Consider the following 21643-nt stretch of genomic DNA (forward strand, 5'->3'; position numbering starts at 1 on the left):
ACCAATCACAAGAAATGGCTGAGCAGGATTTTGGATAGGTTGTTTCTCCAGGAAATATTTCTTTCATTCCAGGACAGCTATCTGGATGAACAACTATCCTACAGTTTCCAAAACTCTTTATGAAGAATTCCTCATGGTTTTCTTCTGCCATATCTGTTTTTCCAGTAACAGTAATAGGAACAACAGATGTTTTTGTCCAATATACTGATGAAAACACTTCAGAGTTTATTTGACAGATCAAACAGCAACGGCTGCCAGCCCTCCTGACGGTAGGCTCAGACTGCTTATTTCACTGAAAAATACTGGCACCTGACAAGACATGCTTGAAGAAAGAAAGGTGAACAGTTCAGGTAAAAAAAATCAGACAAGTATATCACTCAAGCATGCACTTCAAATATTGTAGACTGTTTAAAACTTCAGAATGCCCATGGATTACTCAAGGGGAAAAAAAATATAAGAATATTCTAACAGCTTCAATAGACAGAAAACAACAAAACCTGGAAAAACAGATTAAGAGTGCATATTTCAGAGGGATATAAGTGTGCTGTCCCATTGCAGCCTAAACCAATCTAACTTCAGGCTGTTCCATTCCTGCCCCCTACCTTGTGATAATTTTGGCACCTGCCATTTCTGAGCACAAACCTGACAGAACACTAAACTGATAAAAACAAAAACAGGAATTACAGCCCAAGGTTCGAAATGCACTACTTAAAACATTAGAATAAATGTGACGGTGCGTGATTTCCACAGATCTTCCATTTTAACATTGATGGCATCTAAGTTAGCAAACCCTACTACAATAGTGACTTAGAGCTAGTAGTTATACTATCTGCTTACGCATTGCTTGTGGAACGAAGGAACACGTGTACGTTTACCTTTCACCACCATGGTCCACAGCCCAGTATATTAAACTGGCCAAAAGCCTGCCATTCTGATTCATATTCCTTGACTCTTGATCAGATTCTTCAAAAGTTTATAGCGTCAGATTTGAAGACTACTAGTCTGGGCTAGTTAACAATATTTGAAAGAGGTGAACTGTATCCCCTTTTGGTGACGATGTGCTCAAAATTTACCATACTGAAGGCTTAAAGATAAAGAGATAGGCGAAGTTCAAAATTAACACTACCAGAATGACTCTGTCTTACACAAGTGATTTAGACTCTCAGTGTTGAGTCTCAATGCCCAATGAGACACACCCTGTTAAAGAACACAGTTATTTGTTTGTTCTGACGATGTCCTAAATGGCAAAGAATACCTGTTACTTACTTACTTGCCCTTTTTCCCCAGAAAAATTATGAAGTAAGGGCAAAATAATTGTAGTGTATTTATTTGGACTCAACCTCTAATCTAGCCTGATCTGTTCAGTATAGTCTTTCTCACTTCGCCTACTGTTCCTCAGTTACTCTAAAATCAAGGTGTTTACACTGAGACAGCACAGAACATGACACTTACTGAAACAGTGATTGTGGAAATGATAATGGGTAGATAGCGGTAGCAAAAAAGACCCAGCAAGCCATATTACATAACTGAAACTTTTCAACACTTTGGTATTTTTAAATAATTAGGTCACCAGCAATTAATGTAAAGATATCCAGCAGCAACAGTCAGCATCAAGACTGAAGGAATAAAAAGAACTCAAGCCTGCACATTAATTGAAGTAGAGAGAAGTCAGGGCAAGAAAAGAGTAGGAAAAAAGAAAGGGGTTTTTTTGCACTTATCAGGCTGAGCTCACAGACAATTTGCAGAATATTTTCTCTGAAATTCAGGTTTAGTAAAGCTAGGCAATAGATTAAATTTAAGAATGTATGCACTGTTTGTGTGGAAAATCATGAAATATTCTTGAGTCAGGTTAGAAATATATGATGTGATGCCTATCAGAAATACTCATGTCAACTCAGCCCTAACAGTCAAACAAATTTCCAGTGTTAAATAGTTAACTAAGTAAGATCAGATCAGATCAGAAAATTATAGCTTGAAATGAATCTGATATCTGGGGAGAACTGTTATGGTATTTTCAAGGACATTATGCAAATACTAGTAAGACTAATAAAGCTGTTCTCATAGCAGTTGAAACTTTTCAGAAATGAAGGTGCTAAGGTTTGATTTCTTAAAAGTATGACCATTTAGAACTTCAAGAAGATACATTAGTGGCAAAAAAACCCCGCTGTTGGCAACTTTATAATTGGATTGACCCCACGCTCCATTATGACAACACACTCTTATAATTACGGTAATGTCTAAATGAGTACTAAATGTTAAGGCTGTAATGAGTCATTTTGTTTTACACATGTTTTTAGCAGAGCACAATGCTAACAGCATCTGATGACTTGGCTCTTGTTTCCTTTCCAAGAAAAGCAACCCAAAACTCCTCACAGCAACCTGTTCCTGCTTTCCTGTATGGGTCAGGAAATCAGGCCTCTGTTTCCTCTCCACATGTTGCAACAGGAAGAGCACTGCAGAGCTACTTCCTAAAGGAACTCTTCTTGCCCACCCTTTCCTTGACAGCCCTGAAAGAATTATGTGTATTATGTACGATGGGGGAAGGAGAGCCAGATTGCATGTCAGTGCAGGTCACAGTTACAATGCAGCAGATCTCAAAAAGGTGTAAGGTCTGATAAGAAGCAACTCTTCTCTACTCGCTGTGTCAAATCACCAATAGTTTATCTAAAGGTCTGTGCCCTTGAAGCACATATATATCTTGTTTTTAAGCATAACTGGAAATACCTTTCTGTCAAGAAAAGTTGTCTGGCCATGTGACTTTACACGGTGTATGCAGTTATTTTTCCAGTCCCAGAGATAATTAGCACAAGGGCAGTTTGCCAAGCTAAAGCTGAGAGAATATCCTTCACAGCCTTTCTGGGCATTTGTGTCCTTTTCCAATTTTTATGCTGCTGTCACTGGACTCTGGCATTTCTTACCCAATTCATTTGCTTTCTGTGGTAATCATATGCAATGAAGATATGCATGGCCAACATTTAAACAGGCTGCAGATCAATTAGTGGTCTTAAGTTTATCTGATTTTTATCAAAGAAGACAGAGCTTTGGGTCGATTGTCAGAGCCTGTGTCAAGTTGACCTTTTCAGAGACGTCTACATTGCCAGTCCCTTGGGCAACTTGTTGTCCCCTGTTAGTCTCTGAATGGCAGAAGTCTGTTCTGCTCAAGCACAAAGTATACACAGATGTCTATATTACATTCTTATAGGTTTGACAGCAACTGCATGTTGTATCTATAAACTGTCCTTTAGCAGTGACACTTCCTCAATGATGATAAGCTAATTTATGCAACTAAATCTCCTTTGTGCAGAAATGAAAGCTAATTGAGTCATTACAAAGTAATTCAGGAAGGAATACCTTGTATAAATTGGCTTACTTTATAAATCCTTCTCAAGTGGTTTTCATGCATCCTAAGTGGTGCTAAGCAGTTTTGCTGCTATCAAATACCCAGGTGAAACAGACAGCTTTACAGAGCTATAAAAACATTATTTTAAAACAGCAAAGGGAAGAGACAAGAAAATAAAGGTACAAATAAAGTGCATACACAAAATAAAGAGGAAAGATTTAAATTACCTGAAGCAGTGGTAACTTTCTCCTGGCTCAGTTTTCTTGGCACTTCAGCCTTTGAAGGAACACGTTCTTCTGCAAAACACATAACTGCAGATGAAACTCTGAAGGGACACCTCGGCTGACAGGAGTTACAGCCCACATCACTCTGAAAGCCACACTCTACATTTCCAGATCGTAAGCCCTGTTTACTGTTTTGCATTTGTACAGAAGTTGGAACGTTGTTATTTCTGTGGTTTCCCCCACCCATCCAAACACTCCAAGAGCTTTCTTTCAGAATCTCAATTGTGAACATCTGTTTCCCTTTTCACTCTGCTCTGAATGCGGTAATATAAAGCTGCAGTTCTGCTGTTTTTCAGTCATTTCAAGACAATTAGAATGAGGGTTCTATTCTGCTACATACATTTCTTGACAGGATAAAGAAAAGGAAATCGAGGATTGAAAAAGTAGCCCCAGCCCATGCAAGAATTCAGAAGTTCTTAAGAGAATTATGCATAGAAGGCAGAAGACATCTTACTTTCAACACTGTCAGGCAGACACACTAGCTGGACACCTGCATGATGGGAACACAGCCACTAAAGGTGCCATGCATTGAGTGCTCCTGCCTACTGCGCCTGACCATGGTTTTAAGCAAGCCAGACTGTATCATATAACTTAGTGCAAGTTTAGGAGACAAGAAAAGAGAAAGCCTGGCAGCGATCAGCTCTGAAGCATGTTTTCTGGCTAGCAGGCTTGGAAAACTCTGAAATCCCCACAGGCAATTTCGAAAGATGTGCTCCATACTCCTTGTCCGGCACAGACAGGGAACTCTCTCATGCCCACACCCTCACTTAAGTAAATCCACACTCCACTCAGGGCAGGGACATAAGATCTGCTCCTCGCATTTCACAGTCAACAATTCTGTTGATGAGGCAAAAAAGGGAACAAAGTATGGGGGTTTTTAGCTGTATTCTTTCTTTAGGTTCGTAAGGAAGTAGAAACAGATTTATCTTGGCTTTTACAGTATATCAAAACTGACAAAGCTGCTGTACTGAATGAGGAAATAGGATATTGATAAACCCACTTCTCAAACAAGAATTGAACTTTTAATACATTTAAACTATTTGGCTTTACTACTCATCACATCTTGTACAGACATTCATACTTCTTTATAAGGCACACATTTCAGCCACTAATTTTGATATTTTATTAATGACAGACAACAGATACAGAACTCACAGCTTTTAAAATGTTCCTTATTGTGCAACTTCTATGTAATTGCCTATCTACTTTGACAAAGAGTGAATTTTATACCAACAGTTCAAAGGATTTTTAGCCTTGTAAAAATTTAATCTATCCACAAGACTGTTCCTGCAAACATTAAAGCAGATGTTTAAAGCACAAGAGTAGACCTGTTGAAATGAGTATGCGTAATTGCTGCTAACCTATATACACAGTCCTACAAATATTACAATTACATCATGAGATTCACTCTACAAAGAGCTTTGAACTTCTGCCCTACTAAGCCAGCAAAAGTTTTTTGCTGCCTGACTCTTAACTAGCTAAAAATCTGGTTGAGATTAATATAAACTATTATTTGAGCCAAGAAAAAAAAACAATAGAAGGGGGGAAATCTGAAGCTGCGGTACAACACAAAACACTCCAAACTATTTACTGCATTCAAATGTATTCCCCCACTTGGCATAACACTTGTTGCACATTTCCAAGTACACTCATTTGTTTATTTTAAGCACTCACAATTGGAGCATGAATAGCAAAAATACATCCCTATGTGCTGTCCGGAGCACCGGGAGGCACTGTCATTCTGTGGCTTCCCTACCACTATTACACCCCTCACAGGTAGTAGTATCCCATTATCAGTCACGTTTTCTAGGATTGCTCCCTTTTCCCAGAACAACCCAGTTTCATCCAACACACAGAGTATTATACATTTATTAAATAAATGTTGATATTACATGTTACTGAATGTTTGGACCTACATCAGTTGGTGTGTTGAATGTACTGTGGATTTTAACTCTATCACTGTCATGGTCATCAGACTAGCTTAAACTGAGGACTGACTTTAGTAGAGGGTATTTCAACTGAAGTAAAAGAGCAGAGGAGGTTTGAAGAGATTTTTTCATAAGGTACAGTTGCATACATGTAGATTGTATTGTGGTTTCATGGAAAAATTTCAAACATATGCATTCGCCTTCCTGAAAAACATATTTCCTAGAAAGAAGAGTTCACCAGATCCATATCTGAAGATGACAAAATGTCTGAACCAAGGCTCCTTGAATACTGGAAAGGTCCCAAATTCAAACAAAGGCTGTCCATATTAGCATACTGGTTTGGATCCCAACCATCCCGACTTATCCCACTTTGCTTTACACTATGGAGTTGTCACAAAGAGGACAAACTTTCAGATGCAATTAGACTGGAAGAGGCACTCCAGAAGCACACTGAACATGGTCCAGCTGCTAACGGGCATTCAGTCCATGGAACCAGACTAAAGTGACTCCACAGAAACCTCTTCTGAAACATGCACAGCATGAACATCAGGTCTTCAGCACAAACTTGTGCTTTATCAATCTGTTGCAAATGGTCCACACTACTTGCTAGTGCAATCATGCTCACAGTGGAGCAGATGTAATAGGCTTGGCTTGGGGTGGTAGAAAAGAACCTATGGTTCTTACTAGTGTTTTCTGGTATTATGTCCTGAAGCAATATCTATGTGGAGGAGATGTCCTTTAAACACAGGAACCTCAGTTATCCCAGGAATTACGGCTGTAGTCAGATGCAACATACTAAAGTTTGTGTTGCAGCATGGAAGAGAGTCAAAAGATGAAAAATTAAAATAAAAAGCACAGTAGAAGTCCTTCTGTATTATTAAGATACTGTGTAAGAGGAGTCACGCAGACCTTTAAAATAATCTGGTACAATGTTTCCTCTGTATCTCTTCTTCACACCATCACTACCACTGAAGTGAGAAAATATTCTTCTCCGCCTTCTCACTATGTCAAAATGAGACTAATCAACACTTCCAGAGCTGTAGATCCAAAGAACCCTTGAGATACAGGTTATGTTCCATACCATGCTGGTACTCAGAGACTCTAATGGCAAACAACCTAAAAAATTCTTGTGGTGACAATGCAACAAGGAACTAACTATATTTGTAAGGGTTTTTTCAGTTAGTCCATGAAAGCTGTTGAAAACAATTCACTTATTTAATTTGCAGTCTGAAGAAAAAACAGAAAAATAATCACCCAATCATAGATGATTCTACCATCCACACAATTTAAAAAATGAACAATGAAGTCTACACCAGCTGAGTTTTTTACATGAATCCATTGATTTTTTTCCTCCAATTTCTTTTTCTTAAAGGGGGAGGGGAAAAAAATAATCAGACTACTTGAGTATAAAATGGGTAAGAGTTTGGCTTGAACAGTGCATTCCTTCAATGGAATGTGGTATCTCCATGATAAATATGCATAAACTTAGCAGTTTCCTCTACTAACACAATACTTACCCATCTTTTTACATTAGACTCTAATTTAATGCCATTATTAATTGGTATTCTACTGTATTCTAGTCTCTGACACATGTCATTGCACAATACTAGTTTATACCTTGGATAATCCCAGTTTTTGGTTAATATATTCTATTCAACACTTTAATAACAGTAAACAAAACCAGCTAAGCTATGCAGCAAAATCTACCAAACCACACAGATGGTTATAAGGTTTTCATTGTGTGGTTTCCATAGCAATCATATTGCAAATCTGGAAGCTTCTTGCAAATAAGCAGCTTGCATTTACATGCCTCTCGGCTGCAGCATGGAACTCTACAACATGTGAAGTTGTTATTCCAATCACATATTGTTAGAAAAATTATTGGAAGATGTTTTGATCAGTTCAGATAAAAACTACTGCAGTGAACTAATTTTTCATCTATTTCATAATGATACAAGTGATCACACACTTCTAGTACACATTAATATGTCTTCATTTGACCTCACTGTGGTGTCAGAAGGTTATAAGCATACAAACAGGTCTTGTAAGACAGACCCCCACAAAAATACTTGTATTATTAAATAATGAACTTAAAAAAAAAAAAGCACAGTGTCTTTACTATTGTACTCAGCAGAGATGACAGACACATGCAAACAAAAAGGTGTGTACAGGAAAAACTGCTGCCAGTGAACGTCACAGGTCTATACTGGTTTGCACAAGAAAAAGTAAAAGATACAATGGCATGGTAACACCAGGAGTATTACTCCTCCACACTGCTTTTTTGCTACCAAATAATGACTCTGCACAAATGTAAACAAGAACTTTCAAACATGAGTAAATGTTTACCGTGGGAAAGAGTCAAGACCTTTTCTCTCTCAGATTTATAATTTTATTAATTGACCTAACCCCATAACAGATGGGTTATTACTCTAGTAAGGAACATAAATCAATCCAGCTATGTAATTTTTAAAAAAAATTAGCAAGAACTGGCTTTTTTACAAACAAGAGTATTTGTTTAGAGAAACGTGTAAGAATTCCAAAGAAGGAGCAATAAACACACAAAATTTAAGAACAAATTGTTTTTATAATTTGGCTAAACTGACACCTTCTGCTAGCATTAGTAGTTAGAGCTAGAGACCATCTGGGGTCAAAGGAATAAGAATTAATACCCTGTTTTATGCAGGGCCAGCAAGCTGCCTTACCTGAGGAGAGTGCTCCCCAGCCTTGGGGAGGGGGTCCTCTGCAGTATTCTCACTATATACACATCTGTACATGCTTGTAACACTTCACCCAAACTCTTACAGGGTTTTAGCCTAAGTGGCTTGATATCCCAGAAATCCTCCACGTGTTGCTTGATCTCCGGCTCACTTGCCTTAGTGTGTGTACTTATAATGGCAGGGATTTTCCTTTCTGGTGTCTTCTTTTAGACTCCAGATCCACGCATTCTGTAGGGAGAGATCTCCAAATCCAAGTAGCAAAACTCTAGCTTTGATAATCCTCCAATATTCCCACAGATCTGTCCCTTTCCCCCAGTTCCTCCTGGACATGACAGATTACTGGAAGATTTATACACAACTTCTTGACATTTCACCCTGCATTCCCAGTAGCACTCTGGTGCACTCTGTAAACAAATGAAACAGCTTGGAAAGGTGCTATTCTCTAGCGATGGTATGAGATCTGGGGGGCAGCAGAGAGGGGGAGGCAGACTATTGTTTTATTAAAGCTCCATCTGACTGTACCAGGGTGCATGGTTTGGGGATGAAAATGCCTCCAGGACAGTGACAGAAGTGGGAAACAAGCTGGTTGCTATTTAGAGAAGAGATTGTAAATGTAAGAATTTCTCACCGTGACAGAAGAGAAGACGATTCTTATTTTATTCCTACTTCTATGGGTCAGCTAGTTACCACCCAACAGCTCAGAGAAGTTATTTTATTCCTGCTTCTCTGGATCAGCTAGTTACCACCCAACAGCTCAAACAGAGAAGTTATATTCCTGCATGACAAGCTTGAGTGAAAAAAACGATTTCCACAACACAAGCAAAGGAGACGGAGACAGAAACGGGTCACCCAGACACAGGCTAAACAGTGGGATTGCAGATGAGGCGACATCAAAATACAAGCAGAAGCAGAAGTTGCATCTGAATAAATGGTCACCACTGCGCTCAGAAATGCAATGGGAAACAGACAATACAGAATTGTATTCGAACAGAATACAGAAAGAGATCTCCAGGTTATGAACAATACAAAAATACATTTTAATGACAAATACTATGCACACTGAGATGCTTTAGTTTTAGCTGAGGACAACCCATGCCAATTCCTAGCCCTAATTCCTTCCAACACATGTGATCCAAGTCTGATTCCAAGATGGAGGCAAAAGGTTTCATTCAAATATACTACCAGCTAAACTGGATGGGACCTCCAACTAACACTTCTTGCACAAGTTGTAATCAGCTCTTTGAAAACAACCATTATTTAAATTCTAAAGTAAGTAAGGTTGAGTATACACACCACTCTGTCCGACCAGTAGACAGTAACAGAAGTCTGTTATTACTATTGACAATGTTCTGACCTCCCAATGGCCTTGAATAAATAGCATTGGCTGTACAAAGTGAAAAAGCTGGAATCATTAAATACTTTGGGATAGAAAGGACCAGTGGAAATTGCTTAGTCCAACACCCTGCACTAACTCTGAAAGTTAGATCAAGTTTCTAGGAAACAGCATTTGGCTTCTTTTGGTACTCCATACTAAGCTATTCAGCAGCAGTTTATAAGGGTCTGTGCATTTTAATAGTTCACGTACGAGACAGCTGAAGCTAATGACTTTATAGAACAGGATTAGCTCAAATGACTCCGTTTTGTCCAGATCTTGCCAAGTGAGGTTTCCTGAATTCCTTGAGAAATCCGGCACTTTTTTCCCCCCCCTCAGTTGCACTCCTTGTATCTTGAAAAGGTGCTACTGTGCACCACCATTACTTCCAATTGTGTATGCAGTCTGAATAACCAAACCAACCATCTCAGCTAAAAGTGAAGCACTGCCTCCTATTGAGAAGAATTGCCCCCCTTGGAAATGTTCCCTTATCATCCTCACAGAAAAGGTTAGTAAATTTTGTTATAAATTAACTTGGGATCAATGCTGCTGGAAAAGGAGGTGAGAAGGAGAGGAAGTGATACTGGAGTCTTGGAATGTCACTGAGCCACTTTCTGGAGAAAAAAAATTTCTCTCTTAAAACAACCTTCCTGTGACACCACCCAGTGAATCTAAGCACATGTTATGGTTTGGCTTAATCAAAACCAAAAAGCAGATATAACATTCCCTTCCTAACAAAAGCATTTTGGAGTTACAGCATTTGCTAAACTAAAGAGTGAAGTAAACCAAAAAAATCCCAGTCCCACTAGGGACAAATACAAAACACACTTTAAGGCTGCAATTCTCTAGTCTTGTGCAGAAGAATGTTGTTTGGATCATATAAACTATTGCTATGAAGAATAATAACAGAGTGAAGTAGTAGAGAGAAATGAGTAAGTTTGGAGAACGGTGAGAAAAAATCTCTTTCTAAATACATCTGTGAAAAAGACACTGCGTTTCTCCTATATTACCGCACACATACCCATCCACATGAACTATACTAAGGCAATGAATTAAAAAAACATGTTTTTAAAAGCAGGAAGATACTATATGACTTCTCACGAGTTTACTGGAAAAAATAAACAACAAAATATTTTTCTAGCAGAAAGTACTTTTTATAATGTTTTAGGGCAGCAAGTATGAAGACTAAATGATCAAAAGAACACATCTCTGTCCTTGGAGGAAAAACAGTTACTCTCACACAAGACAGAAAATTGAGCATTGTCAGCAAGGTCATCCACAGTTGTTGCAAAGTGGATCTTCTCGCTCTACTGTGCATAATTTTACCAAGTTTTCAGGAAATGTAGGAGCATGCTTTGCTTTACTTACCTTCCCTACTGTTGAGACCTGAATATATCTTAGCACCTTTCCTCTTTCTTTTTCTTTCCTTTCCCCAGTACCAAGTGTCCCAGTACCCTTGCTTCCCTGCCCTTGCCCCATTCTGCAGTCACAACCAATTCATGTAAAGACTATATCCTTTTCAGACCACACAAATTTTGTTCATTTACCAAACACAGAGGTTGTTAGTATGAAAGTTGCTGTTTCCAGGGCTTCACGAGGCCCTTCAGGCTTTAAGAGCAAAGTATCACAATGGGAGGAAAAACATGCTCAGTCACCTGAATGACAGAACAGAATATATTCATTAGGACAACTGAACAATCCACAGAGGCAGAGGCAATTCCTGGTTTTAGTTATGAATATATCAAGATTTCATTAACTCAGCTTCCTGCTTGGAGTGCCTGCTTGGAGCTCTCCTTGCAAATAAGCGATCTTCAGTCATGTTTTGAGTGACAGCTGAATCAACTCAGTTGTGCAGTTCCTAGCACTAGTCTTCCAAACAACAAATAATTTAAAATCTCCAATTAAAAAATAGCAACAACTTTACATTCTCTACATTCTCTTTTTTTTCTTAGACAAACATAGATGCATAAGAATTAACAGCTTGTCAATTTAAGGTTAAAGGAGGAAAAAATTAGCTAGTCTGACAGGATTAGGAGGAATAGAAGTATGTAAAAATCTTAGTTACACCAATAGCAAGCTTGGAAGGAGAGGACGTAGAAAAAGGCAGGAAAAGCAGGAGTACATACCAGGAGAGACCATCTAGAATGTTTAATTTTGGAATACTAAAATTTCTTTGACAAAATGATCTAATTATTATTAATAAAATTCAATACAAATATGCCAAAGTGCAATGTGCACTGCATAGAAATAAGGGATGGGGTTTGCACTGACCTTTTTATTTCCTCATGACGAAAGACCTGATAATAGTAATTCTTCTCAAGAGAAAAGATAAAGGTCATCACAAGTAAGTTCAATCGTGGATATGCACACAATAATTATAATGAAGAATAAAAGAAATTACAGAGAGATCCACTTCCAGAAACTCATTCATTCTTTTCCCATTTTTATATTCACAGACACTTTGTATGTACAATTAAAGTCACTATTTCAGGGATTTGTTTTCAGAAATCAGGTCTCTTAGAATTGTCTAATCCTATATGCTGAGTGAACTGGTCAGAACCTATTAAACTCAGAAACCAAAAAATTATTTGATGGGCCATGAAACAAGGTGAAAATTTCATAAGCAACTTCAGAATTCAGCTCCTTACAAATTCCTTAAGTTTCACTAGGCACTGTTTTCAATGTTACCTACATTTTTTTTGATCAAGAGATTAGATAACAACTTCCACACCTGAAAGAAGCATCTCTGAAGGTAAGTTTCATGTTAGCTTCCAACGAGCACAATTTTGGCTCCACTTCTAAAAATGTTCCTAAAGGCTCAAATTTGGCATACAAAATCGAGGCAATAGGCATCTTACCTAAATCCATACTTAAACATTTAAAGAAGGAATAAAATATTTTAAGATACTGCTCTTAACAGGCCTCAACAATGTAAAGGAAAGCTTCTGGAGTTTAATGTTTCTACACGCTCATCTAGTTACTTAGCTGATTAACAAAAAACGCTCCCTCCTCTGTCCCCCCTGCCCCTCCCAAAAAAGTAGTTGCAGTTACTGGACAGAATGCAAATTAATAGCTCAAAGGGACAAAACAAACAATGATTTTGAAGTTGATTCCGTGGTTGTATTGTAGCTTCACAGGAATTTGCGCTAGAGATTGCTTGCCTAAATACGTGTGGCATGCACATAAGTACATTCTTATATATAAACATAATAAAGATTTATGTGAATTCACTGTAACTAAAATAAATTTGTTTGTTCTCTCAACCCGTAATAGCTCTTAGTTATGTAAATAGTTTAAGTGTTCAACATGACATTTTATAAACCTTATTATTAAAATGTTTTGCTAAAATTAATGTGGTGGCTATTAAAATCTGCATAGAAAATATAAATAGTTCTCTATGTAAACACATCTAGAAATCAAATATTCAATTAACGAATCTATACTGTATAACTCTGTACTACAGTGTTATTTGACAACCATGTACAGGGGTTATATTTCTCAGGCTTAAATTTAAATGATACACAGAAAAAAGTCTGTAAATGTCAAGTAAAGTTTCCCATACTCGTTGATCAGCAGCAAGATTTAAATTTAAAAGCCATTTCTGAAAACTACATATCCCTAATTGTGACAAATGTGACTTGACATAATATTTACATACACAGAATTCATAAAGAAAGCATCTTGTTTAAATCACATAATATCCTTTAATAATCTGCAGGGTTAAAGTATTCAAATTTATAGTCTGATTCCAGAAATGAACTTACTCAAAAAAGGGACAGAAGACAAGGGATTTCAGCATAGCTCACTTTAGTGAAAGGAAACACAATACAGTTGCTGGCATGTTTCCACAAGAAAAGTCTGGCTCCCAGATGCTTCTCTTATAACTCCTTTAAAAATGTTCTACTAAGACATTTTTGCATTCTCTGTGTTGATCATTAACTGCACATTGACAAAAAAAAATCAGCAGCTTTCACCCTTTGGGTATTTTCATGAAAAGTAACAAACCCGCACCACTGCCTCTTTTCACTGTTTATGGCCCATGCCATCAAATTAAATTATGTCAACTACGCTAAATCCTTTCTCCAACTTAAATGATGAAATAAAGTAACTGTAAAAATATTCTTGTTATGATTCACTAGTAAACAGAAATCAGGTTAAATCAGAAATAAGCAGAAAATTATAGCTGCAACAGAGACTGTTTACACATACCATATTTTGGGTAACATTCCCACATTCATTTCTACAAATACCGTCCCATTCCCCCATTCCCATACGTCAGGTCCAGAGTGGGACCAGCAACTCTAGATGTCAGATCTTACTAGCCCTACATACCACACACCATGATGCACCTCAGAGAGATGAGGTAGGACAGCAGGGATCTGGAAATAGTTTATAAGCAGGAGATGACAACTGCTCCCCAGGCAGCTCACCATGTTACTGTGGGATTGGCATGCAGAAAAACCCAGGGCCCCCAGAGTCCCAGATTACTTGAATTGCCTTGCAGCCAGTGCTTTAGATTATCCAGCTCTCATGCCAGAGACGCAACGCAGTCCCAGTTGCACTGTAAAAGCCACCATTTGTAGGCCTGAGCTAGGCAGTTTAACCAGAAATTGCGTCTTATGACCCGTATGGAAATAATTACAAAATCGTATCCATCTTGAATTTTTGTTTATTGAATTATCTGAAACTACTGTTCAACATTTAGTAATGGAGATGCCTCACTTCTTAAGGAAATAAATTTGAGACGGTATGGAAGCAAGTACAGATTCAGTTAGTATATTTTGGGACAATGAAAGGACGACCCTCATGGTAGGATCCACAGGCTCTTCTATAGACAGTGCTTTGTTTTGAAAATTAGATTCCTTCCTTTAATTCCCAGTTTTACTGACTGTTGCCTTCTAGATTCAAGGACAGAGTAATTGTTACAGCCTGCTAACACAAAACCCTTCCACAAACCAAAGACGGAAGTACTGGAACCTCTTCCTTAAGGATATTTAAAGTTCCTGAGATCTTAAACAACTTTTCATTAGAACACAAACTCAGAGTTTTTAGGTGGAGGAAATCAAGATCTGCTAGGAAAAAGTAGACTTCAAAAAAGGACTGAAACAAAATATCCCCCACACCAACCATCCCCTTTCTGGATAAGAAAATTTTCCTCCTACCTTGCTGTCTAATCCAAATCTCACGGACTTCCCAAAAACTTACCTCAGTCTCTTCTGGCTTCTCAAGAAAACATTCTTCCCCTCGCTGCTGAAGCTTATCTGTGTACCTGCACCCTGCACTTCCCTGGAGCATCCCTCTCTCTACTCTAGGGCACAGCAGACTGCTGCATCTTGCCCTCTCTGCCTGGTCACAGTGTGGTCTGGGAGCTGTACCCTGCTGACCATTTTCCTTTCCTAGGAGCAACCAACCTGCTTCTTTCAAGGACTCCTACCCAGCCCAGGGAGCAGCAGCTAAGACAAGGAAACAAGGTGGCCTTTTCCTACGTTGCCTTCCTTGTATATGTGTAAACTAAACATGACATCCATTGCAAACACAGTACACTGTAACACACGAGCAACTCAGGTATACATGCATACAGCCAGCAAAATTCATGAAGCTCTGGTTAATTAGTAGTAGTTTTTTTGGCTAATTTCTCCATTTTGAGGAGAATGGGAAGGAAAGTGACTAGCAGATAAAAAGCACACTGAGAGGAAAAGACATATACAGAAGGATTTATGCTGATGCCTCGCCTTAAGGCTGAAAAATTGAAATAAGAGATTGGTATCTACAGTAACAGAATGATTAAGTCAGCCTTTAAAGCCCACCTTGCTGGGTCTTATTTGAGAATCCAGTTGTATAAATTATGGTTCTTTAATAGCTACCTCGTGGAAACCAGAAAAGTTGAGAAGCGATAGCCTGAGGCACCATATAACCTCTGGTTGCTCTTGTTTCTCAAAAAACTCTACCTAATGGTTTTAATAGCCTGATATGCAGTCATTCGTCACAAATTCAAAAAGTAAAGGTTCCTTGATCTATCTATATAGTATTCATCACAGTTATACCCAAGCAGTAGAGCAAGCCCAACATTTCTATTTTCATAAATATACATAATACAATTGACATTCTGCTTTGAACTTGCTAAACTACAGCAATTCCTCAAATTTATGGTTAATAAACTATCTCACATACCAAAACATTTCTTCTGAATGCTTTGAATTAGAATTACTGCACTGCTTCTTAATTAGATAAAAACAGTGCTACCAAAGAAAACTACTTTGCTTTCAAAAGAACGAACTTTGGGTCCATAACCCATTGAAGACATGCATGCATAAACAAAGCTTTCTTCACATTTAACATGAAGCCAGCTGTCAGAAACAGAGTCAACACTGAAAAAACTATGATACAAGTAAAATTACTTTGTGTGATTTTTTCTCGCCAGCATGACAAGCTTTTCTGAGACAGGATTCTATCTCTTAATAACAAATAACTTCTGTCACATACTGTTCACATCAGATTGACTTTACAAATCAATACCATCAAACACTGTTTAGTGCTGGTGCACAGAAAATTATCAGTACTTGCAATAAAATACCTTATTTCAATAAGTAAATTCCTTTCAATGAGTTGTGCGTTAATTAGTTTTTGAAAGAGTTCTTTAAACATAAAACTGCATGATTAAAAATACTTCCTTTTTAGATATTATTAAGTTGTGCCTTCTAATTTTAAGTAAACAAGCTTCAAAATGCCAATAGACAATGCAGATTTAACAATCTATTCTTGGTTTATTGGAGGGGGGATGTCTGACTGGGCTTTAGGGTATTTTTCTTTTTTTTTTTTTTAAACTCTGAAATACAGAAATAAAATTCAGCCTTTGATAACCCAAGACTTTGATAAACACAGCTTTCCAACATGAACTGAATTTATTATAACAGTTGACAACTTCAGGAAGGTTGCTTCTATTTTCTCCACTTGCAAACTCTGAAACCTATGAAGTTAAATGTCTGAGAACTATGAAGTCTTGCATGCAGTTCAAAGAGAGAAGAACAAATGCCTAAACTTAACAGCACACATTTTCCATTTACTGTAGAAATTGTAATTAACTGTTTTGAATTTCATAGCTGACCAAATTTTCTGCAGGAAAAGTACATTGCCAAATAAATACTCTCTTAAAAGAGTATATCTCAGTAGACAACCCCACCCCAAGTCCAACCAATGAATATACCCCTCACATGCAAATCGGACTAAATATGAATGCTCAGTTATTATTCCATTTTTATTGGCCTCCTCACTTGCACGTTTGTGAGCGTGCATGTGATGGGGGGCCAGGGGTTGAAATGCATCATGGACAGTAGGCATCCTGACAGCTATGGGCCACCTGTTCCTCACAGACCACCACTTTATATTCACTTTACAAGAAACACAGAAGAGCCTGTGAACCTCATTTTTCCTCCCAAAGACTTGGCACTTCCCAATCCATAGACATCTCATTCTTTTCAGCTACACCAGATTGTCTTACCTCCTCTTCCATCACTGACACCTAACATCAATAGAAAAAAAGGTTCCCTCTTTAGATGTAGGATTACATTAATTGAAGATAAAGCCCAAGCTCCTGTGGCAAACAAAAGCCGAGGTCCAGGTATCAAGTTCCTAACCACCTTCTGGATGCAATGTCTTTAAATACAAAAAGTTGGATTCATAACTCATGTCTTGTGAGCATTTAGTACTAGAGCTGAAGGACACTCCAAGGTACACATAAATCCCGTAAGCATACTGCCTCAAAACCCAGAGTGACAGAGAAATTCAGACACAGCTCCATTTCATCATAGCAGTTGGGATTCAGCAATATACAGTTGAAAGAGGTTGTTTTTCAATGATTTCCATGTCTGGCATATAATCAAAGACACTTAGTAGACCCCAAACCCCAGTGATCAAGACAACTAAACCACACATCTTGGACAGAAAAAAAATCTTTACTATTCCTTGACACCAAAAGCTAATTTACATCTGCTTTTCACTGCTCTTGTATTATTTTAATTACTTTTGATTTACAGGGAACTGAGTAAGCCCTGTAGCATTCTCTTCTCCTTATTCTGGTACTCCACCTATCCGCAAGATATTATGGGCAAAAATACTCCATATATAAAAATAAAGCAATGGCTAAACAAGTGAAAAATATTAATTTCTTAACAACACTGAGATCCAATCTTTGAAAAAATTGTTTTGAAGGATGACCTAGCCTCAGTACTTTAAAAGGAAAAAAATCCCTTGCTGTGTTCTTGAATCTGAAAGACGTTTTAATGGAAATTATTCAAAACACTTTCAGTAATTACTTTGGAAACTTATCTTTAGTACTGTCCTCAAAAATGCTGATCTTACATCTGGTCTTTTCAGCTTCAAGTATTCCAGACCCCACTTACACTTTATACTTTGAAAGCATTTCATTTACTAATTAAAAGCACTTAGAATTCTTTCTGTGGAAAAAATAAAAATAAAAAATTGATAGCACATCAGCATTATATACAACTTCTATGGACAAGAAGTAAAGAATTCCCTAACTACTTGAGGCAAGCAACAAATCTTGGGAGGAATTTGGACAATATACCAGGATATAAAATATATTGACTTAACAGCAATGATCACAAGTAATGTCTCAGATTCCATAATCACCTGTGTCTCTGCTGTCTTCAAGCTACTGCTCTGGTTTACAATGACCAATTAAGTTTCTTCATTTTAGCTTACTGGTTTTAGGAAATGATTATGCAGGTGTAATCCACAACTGGGACTGCTGACACCAAACGCTATGTTGGGCCCACAGACCCTGACTGTGATATATTGAAAAGTCTAAAATAAGCAAAGGTCTGCTGAAAAGGCATTTTCATTAACACAGTGCTGTGAAATCTTCACTTCTAGTGCCAAAAAGTCAATACATCTGACCCTACATTTTGAGAACGCAAATATTTGCTATGAGTCGGTGTTCATGAGTGACAGACCAAACTTACACTCAAACTCCATTACATAATCATTACTTCCTTCTTCCCAAGAAGAGGTAAACCAGAGATCACGGGGTTTTTTCCCCCCTCCACGCTCATGAAAGGGGTACAACATCATAAAAACAATTTGCCTTTTCAAAGCTCAAGCAATCCAGCAAAAAGAGAGGATGAGGATGGTATTAAGTTATGCTGCTTAACTGCAGAGGTTAACTGTTAGAAAAAATTAAGATGACAAAACTGCTTAAAGAGACAACTGTGAGACTGAGACAGGATGGATGATCATTCCCTACCTCATGCACAATGTCAGAAATAATTTCTGAAACAACATTAGTATAATTTTAAAACTATTTAAAAGACATTGTTTAAAATAAGTAAACAAATTAAAAAGTGTTTCTTTGCGTAGAACACTTCCTGTTGTATAAAACTTAAGACATTTCTTACCTTTCCCTGAGCTTTGTCCTGGTTACAGTTTCCCTAGCTAAGCTTCCAACTACAGTGCAAAACAGAACTATTGGCCAGATACCTGGGCTTGACCATGATCCTTGGCCCAATCAGAGACTGAATCAATCCCAAAATTCAATTTACAACATACTAAGAACTGATGCAAGTTGTGTTGGCTGGGTTAGTTCTCCACAGCAGTTCCCCCAGCTAGAAATCACCACAGCACTGAATTTCACTGCCCTTACCTCTCTCTCACCCAAAAGCTCTTTGTGTTGTGGACAGGCTAAGAAGAGATGGCACAAAGCCAACAATGCCAGCCTTGTGTCACATCACATTGCTTCAGGATTTCCAACCTTACCTATTCTGTAAGGGCAGCTTTTTATCTCCATGCACCAACTAAGCACCAAAGTAAGAATCAAACCTTATCTTTAGAAACATTTTAATGGAAGCTATACTGTACGCCATGGAAATTACTGCTATAATGCAAGTTTGTGAGCACAAAGAGAACAGAAGAAAAAAAGACAACCCAAGACTGAAAATTAAGATAAGTACGTTAGCTTAGATTAACACATCCTTTCTCCTATTGTGCAAGAGCATTGTAGACAGTACAAACACTGAGCTGAGGTTGTAGAAAGGATCAAGGTGGCAGGCAGTAGTTAGCATTGCAGTTTTGGGTATGTGCTCCATACAGATGTGAAACCACAGAAGACAATACTGAAGGCCCTTAAAAATTGTGTCACTGAAACCCTGAGTTAATAAAAAAATTTGGTCTGCAAGGGCTGTAGCAGATGACATCTTTAAAGCTGGCAAGTGTTCTCTCTTCTGACAAGGACAACTCCATTGTTTAAAACACCACTAAGCTAGAAACTGTATGCATCTAGGTAGCTCTACACAAGCACACTGTTATTTAATACTAGAGTTTTAGAAGTTATTTTATGTTACAGCTTATAATATCCATCTGTGGACTGCAAAATTATATAGAGAGTACTAAGGTAAAAAATAAGTAGCTAATTGAGCAAAAATGGGCCTTTATTTGCAATATTTTTAATTTTGCTTAACCAAGTTTTCCTCTGTGTTTTTATTAAAAAACAAAAAGACAAAAGCTTAGTTTGTTGAAGACAGTATAAAGCTTTCTCTTCCTGAAGAATCTTGCAAGGAAGGTTTTACAAGTTGGGAAATCTTTGGCAGTTCTGACATTTTTTTACTCTATCTGAACAACCACAGTAAAACAGTGACTAATACTGAGAACCAGGAAAATGATGCTTCTATGGTAAATATGAACTTGTATGTGCTATTAAAGGAGAAAGTGACTTAACAGATCAAAAGATTAATTTTCCCACCTCTCTTTGTACCCACCCCCCCAACTATCAGCAGACCCACTCCTCCTGCCAGCAGACAGTACAAATTGAATTCCACTGAAATCGATGCTTTTAATAGGCTAATAGACTGTTACCATTTTGGATACTGGTTTGAAGCTATTCAGCTCCGGCCTGGAAAATTCATCTACACTGTCTCCTGCCACAAGCTGGGGAAAAAAATAGCTAAGCAATGTGATAGCTAGAGAATACAGCATCAGTCAGTTCTGCAACAGTTCTCCAAAATTCCCAATTTTCAAAACTGTGCAAAAATTTCCATATCCTCTTTTTAATCCAAACACTCTTTATTCAAACACCAACCCAATATTACAAAATGGACTGCATCATGAACTGGCTTAATTTGCTTCTGAAATGCTGACATAAAAAACACTGGAGAACCACAGAAATGCAAAATTTTACTTACTTGAGAAATTGCAAATTATAGTCAAATAAATAATAACAAAGTACAATGAGCTGTGTACCTGAAATTCAGTATTTATAAAGCTAATGGATCTGCAGAAACAGCAGATCAGAAGCCCCTAACATCAAGATGCTTTGAGGATAAAAACAAAGTGAAGATTAATTTCTTCTCCCTCTTCACAGGGATCTAGCATATTTGTCTTCTGCACTCCAGAGCTTAGCATAGCTTTTGGGCTGTACAAATAATTCTTGTATTCTGTGCTCTCAACACGACTTCAGAATTCCTCATTTGGTCTGTATTATTAAGCCAGGTAACAGCAGGGATAATGATGCTCCACCCTTTGACCATGAAAGGAAGAAAGAGTAATTCACTTACCTGGGAAAACAGAAAGGGCAGCCAACTGGAATTAAATGCAACCAATCAGGCCTAATTAAGGCAGATAAGACCAAAGTGGAGTATGCTTTTTTACCATCAAGTTCAGATGAACAGCTATACAAGAACCAAATAAGGCCTACTCCTGTGAGGTTTGTCAACTAGCACTTCATCTAATACTCTTCAATATGCTATGGATAAAGGAGGACTGCTCTAAGACATCAGAGCCATAAGTTTTTAATTCCGTGTAAGCAAATTACTATTAAAGCATGTTTATGGAAGAGAAAAAGACACTTTAATAACCTAAAATCTATTGCAAACTTATGCATTATTTTTACTTTAGTTATGCCAACACACCACAGCCAAAATTAAGAGCTCCACTGTACAAAGTAAGATGGTCCTTCCTGAAAAGTTTACAAGTCAAATGAATGAGACTGAGAA

General features: G+C 37.7%; 1 protein-coding gene across 1 annotated transcript in view; it reads right to left on the minus strand.

Moving 5' to 3' along the window:
* Window positions 1-21643, minus strand: part of SKAP2 (src kinase associated phosphoprotein 2) — a 122285-nt gene that overhangs the window by 15430 nt on the left and 85212 nt on the right. The window contains exon 10 of the mRNA XM_075493034.1: window positions 3568-3636. Within this exon, the coding sequence (XP_075349149.1) occupies window positions 3568-3636 (69 nt within the window). The remainder of the gene's footprint in view (window positions 1-3567; window positions 3637-21643) is intronic.

The sequence above is a fragment of the Mycteria americana genome, chromosome 2, assembly GCF_035582795.1.
Source record: "Mycteria americana isolate JAX WOST 10 ecotype Jacksonville Zoo and Gardens chromosome 2, USCA_MyAme_1.0, whole genome shotgun sequence".
Lineage (NCBI taxonomy): Eukaryota > Metazoa > Chordata > Aves > Ciconiiformes > Ciconiidae > Mycteria > Mycteria americana.